This window comes from Perca fluviatilis, chromosome 10 (assembly GCF_010015445.1).
Source record: "Perca fluviatilis chromosome 10, GENO_Pfluv_1.0, whole genome shotgun sequence".
Lineage (NCBI taxonomy): Eukaryota > Metazoa > Chordata > Actinopteri > Perciformes > Percidae > Perca > Perca fluviatilis.
The window spans coordinates 16,944,290-16,949,011 of NC_053121.1; the positions used below are offsets into that span (position 1 = coordinate 16,944,290).

Sequence of the window (4,722 nt, forward strand, 5' to 3'; positions counted from 1 at the left end):
CAGGAAATCGTCACAAGTTGGACTCGAACCCTGGACCTTCTGCATCGAGGCATAAACCTCTATATACATGCGCCTGCTCTACCAATTGAGGTATCCTGGCCATCTATGACTGTCTTTTTTTAATTTTATAATTTTTTTTTTAACACATATTGTGAACATGTGAACTTCCTTCCTTGCTTACTCTAATTCACATCCTTCATCTATTTCCCACTTTTCCAACTATTCATACTGCTTCAGCAGCTTTGTTTCATACATTATTGGTGTTCAACATTTCAATGAAATTCATACTAATTAAAACCACTCCCACTTTTCCAACTATTTTCACTACTTCTTGTGTATTTAAGCCAGCAATGCAGTGTAGCTTCAGCTTTTCAGCATTCACACGAATTTTCTGCAGGAAATGCATTTTCTAGTTTATAATCATGTTCCCATGTGAATGCAGCAAGAAACATGAAGCATTGTTAACACGGTTATTGGTGTTATTTATAAAAGATGCGTTGTAGGGGCGCCTGGATAGCTCACCTGGTAGAGCGTACGCCCCATGTACAGAGGTTCAGACCTTGCCATGGGCTGGTTCAGTTTCGACCTTTGCTGCATGTCATTCCCCCAGTCTAAGCTCGGCTATCAAATAAAAGGCCTAAAATGCCCCAAAAAAAATAATCTTACATTTTAATAAAACAAAAAAGACCCAGAAGACAAATCTGAGAGGAAAAACACATATTCAGAGACAGTTAAAACATTGGAGAAAAAAAAAACTGGTTGCAGGTGTGCTAATAAAGACAGGTGTGTAAGCACATTTGGTAATGGCACATTAATCCTGTCCCGTACCGTTTAGGAGGCAGGCTATGTACACAAGCCTCATGCTTACTCATTGTTTATTATTTAGCAACTCTTGAGTTGCTATAAAAGCATGTATTCATACCATGCAGGTAAACCTGTTGTTCTGACTTCTCCTGTGTCAGCCTGACACGATAGGTAAGTGTTGTAGGAGGGGCATGTAATGAATTATGCCTTTAGCTGCACAGGTTTAGGTTGCTGCCTCTGTCCTCAGCGTTCACTCGCTGCCGGGGGAGCTTGGGTAACATGTGTGACGGCGATGGGCCATGGGACTCCTGATAATATGAACTGGGCTGGACTACTGCAGGTCAGTGAGTCAAAAGCAATGCAAGGATTATCCATTCTGAGGGTGTCTAATTACTGTGTCAGTGTTTCAGATTGATAGAAAAGGAGTAACTTAGTGTAGCTGTAGAGGAACCGAGGAGTTTTGGGGCTACATAGGCTATATAAATTATTCCCATTCAGAGCCGCTTAAAAAAAAAACTGCAGAAATATATACAAATGTGATTTTTATTTTTGTAAAGCCAAACCCATGCTTTGCTATTTACTTTGTTTTTTTGTGCGTGTTGGGTTGTGTAAGAGTAATTGGTTGGAGATAAGTGAGGGGCATCACATTACCTTCATTGTGCAGTTGGCTGCTTTCAAAAAGGGGTCATTGAGGCATGAAGTTTAAACCTTATCACCACCAGGGAACCTTATCACCACCAGGGAAAACTTCTATACTATGTCAGTTTCAAGTGCAACAAAAAATAGCCAAAATAAAAAAAATGCTGCTTCTTTATAAAAAAAAAAGAAAAAAAAATTACTTTCTCACAGTTTGTTTCTTCTTCCATCAGAATTTGCTGGTTGTGGTCCATCTGCAGCAGATCATATGTGGTTCTGTCCGGTTTTCTATCCCAGAGGAACAGGATCCTGGTATTCTGGTGGGCTCACTTAGTAAACACTTTCCACCTCCTTACCAGCTCCTGACCCAGGAGTATCTGTGGACGGACAAAAACACGGGGAATTTCTACACCACTGAGCAAAAGATGGATCGCGAGGCCCTCTGCCCTGAGGAGACAAAAGCTGAGGAATGCATTATTTTACACAATGCTGTCGTGGGGCCCTCAGGAGACCTTATACAGTTCCCTGTGATCATAGAAGACATCAATGACAATGCACCTCATTTTGAAAACAGTGTAATACACCTAAGGGTGTCTGAGGACGTGACTGTGGGGACCAGTTTCTTATTGGATGACCAGGCTCAGGACAGGGATGCCGGACATAACGGCAAGCTTCATTACCAGCTAAAAGATTCCGCTGGAGTTTTCAGTTTAAAGGTGGAAGAAGACGAACCCGTCATCCTGTTGGTTGTGCAAACAGCTCTGGATAGGGAGACTCGGGACCTGTATCAGATGGCGCTGGTGGCCACCGACTGTGGCTCAGAGCCTTTAAGTGCTACAGCAACTTTAATAGTCACAGTGACAGATGTTAATGACAACTGTCCAAGCTTCAGCTCTGACAGCCCCCGCAGTGTCACCGTCCCCGGAGACTCCCCAAAGAACATGCTGGTTGCTCAGGTCAGAGCCACAGACCCAGATTCAGGTCCGAATGCCGCCATCGTATACTCCCTCAGTCCCAAAGTGTCTGAGCGGGCCAAGAAGCTCTTTAGCCTCGACAGCCTCACTGGGTACATCAGACTAACACAGGACCTCCAGAGTGACAACAGCGAGGAGCTGCTGTTGAAAGTGTTAGCTAGCGGCCATCACTGCCCCCCAGCAGACTCTCAGGTAACCGTAACCGTGCTCCCCAAAGTGAACCAAGAGCTGACGTTCGAGATCAGGTTCATAGCAGAGCATCAAAACCAGACTGTGGTGTTACCAGAGAACCAGCCCCCCACCGTCTTAGCCGTTTTAGAGCTTCATGGTGACAGCAGCTTGAAAGGCTCATCTCTTGCCATTGAGAGCGAGGTGCCTTTCACCTTGAGCCAACAGAATGGCAAATATCTGCTTTCCACATCAAAGCCCCTAGACTATGAGATGAAAAGCGAACATCATATTTCTGTGGTAGTGCATGGGAGATCAGCCGAAGGATCTGTGATCACTCCTTACAGGCATGTGATCCGGTTGTTGGTGGCAGATGTCAATGATAATGCTCCGCAATTCCTCCAGTCACACTACCAGCTGGAGGTGGAGGAAAACAACCAGCCAGGAATGTCACTGCTGCGTGTCTCGGCGTCAGACGCAGACAGTGGATACAACGGCAGGGTGACGTACAGGCTGGACAAACGCACGTCTACCACGTTTAACATTGACCCTGTGACAGGTCAACTGTCAGTGTCAGCCTCTCTGGATAGGGAACAGCAGGGTGTACACAAAATCACTGTGTTTGCACGAGATAGCGGCTCTCCTCCCTTGGAGTCAGTGGCCACAGTATCCATTTGTGTTCTGGACCAGAATGACAATGCACCTGTTTTTCTAACCCCTCACTTCATCTTTTTTATCCCCGAGAATGTACCACCGTTTGCCCAGGTGGGGAGGGTTGGGGTGACGGACCCAGACGAAGGAGAGAATGGGAAAACGGAGTTGTATGTTGTAAACAGCAGTGAACCTTTTGTTGTGGATAACACCCAGGGGACACTGCGCACCACCACCCACTTGGACCGCGAGACAGACGACCGCTATGAACTCTACCTGCTTGCTGCCGATCGTGGGCACCCAGCCGCTTTGACTTCCACTGCCAGGGTAACTATCTTTGTGGAGGATATCAATGACAACCAGCCAAAAGTGATCCTTCCCAGCAGCAACTCCTCATGCCAGACTGTCTCTTCGGCAACCATTGCAGGCACCATAGTAACAAAGATCTATGCCGTCGACGAGGACTCGGGGCTGAATTCGGAGATTACATACACCGTTGTGGCGCCGAAGCCAGCGCAAAACAGCAGCCCCTTCCGGGTGGATTTGATGACGGGGAACATCACCGTAGCTCAGCAACTTCTACGGAAAGACCTGGGAATGCATCACCTGTTCATTGTGGTCAGAGATGGGGGGAAACCAGCTCCACTTTATACCACCGTCTGGGTTAATCTGTTGATCAATGAGAGCATGGGGCCCTGCCACTTAGACAGGGCGCCCACCTGGACAGGGACAGCTGACTTGGTTCAAACCCCCTCAAAGGCCCCCATCTGTGAGGTGGAGGACACTAGATCTGCTCAGCTGACACTGTTTGTAGGCCTGGGTATGATGCTGGTGTCCACATGTTTGCTTGCGGCGACAGCTGTTTTATACCTGAAGCAGAAGAGAAGAAGTCTACAACAGAACAAGCGGGGACACATTGAGGAGAATGAGATTCCACTCAGGCTCAAAGACAAATATTACTCTGATGACTAACAGAATAAAGCAAGCAATGTGTGTAATCCTCACTGGCACTTTGTCAAGGATGAAATCAGCCTGTGAATTAAATACATTCTGAATATTTGTCAAAGGCTTCTTGCATTTTGATAATCAAATTCGGTGAATTATTCTGATATAGTGTATTCAAACACTGTGAAATTGCGACATTCTGTGGAAATAAAGCGGATATATTTCCTGATAAGCTGCCAACAAAGCGTATAAAAAGGTGATCTGATAAGTGAAGTATTTGAAGTTACCAGCAGGGACTTGTAGACAAATACGCAACACTGTAATTTGACACAGGTGATGTGTACAGTACTAGCCACTATAAGATAAAGCTCATCACAGCAAGGCATTGCTAAAATACCAGTATTACAGTCACTATCTTTAGGGATTATTATCCATCACGCCTGCAGTGGGAAGAAGACTGAGGTAATGGTCCACTAAGTTGATTGGGTCTTTCTCAGATTTCCGACTCGAGAGCGATGGGGAGTCTAAAAGTATTTAGACACAT

General features: G+C 45.8%; 1 protein-coding gene across 1 annotated transcript; it reads left to right on the forward strand.

The window, feature by feature from the left end:
• The first annotated feature begins 985 nt into the window (after positions 1 to 985).
• pcdh20 (protocadherin 20) lies at positions 986 to 4,407 on the forward strand. Its single transcript, XM_039814453.1, has 2 exons — positions 986 to 1,144; positions 1,674 to 4,407. Exons 1-2 carry the CDS (start codon positions 1,001 to 1,003, stop codon positions 4,203 to 4,205), a joined length of 2,676 nt encoding a protein of 891 aa, XP_039670387.1. The 5' UTR covers positions 986 to 1,000; the 3' UTR covers positions 4,206 to 4,407.
• The last annotated feature ends 315 nt before the right edge of the window (positions 4,408 to 4,722 follow it).

What these genes read in the sequence shown, in the direction of transcription:
- pcdh20 (XM_039814453.1), top strand. Translation starts at nt 1,001, where the DNA reads ATGAATTATGCCTTTAGCTGCACAGGTTTAGGTTGCTGCCTCTGTCCT. An exon ending in ACTGGGCTGGACTACTGCAG is followed by an intron (nt 1,145 to 1,673) that starts GTCAGTGAGTCA and finishes TTCTTCCATCAG; the next exon opens with AATTTGCTGGTTGTGGTCCA.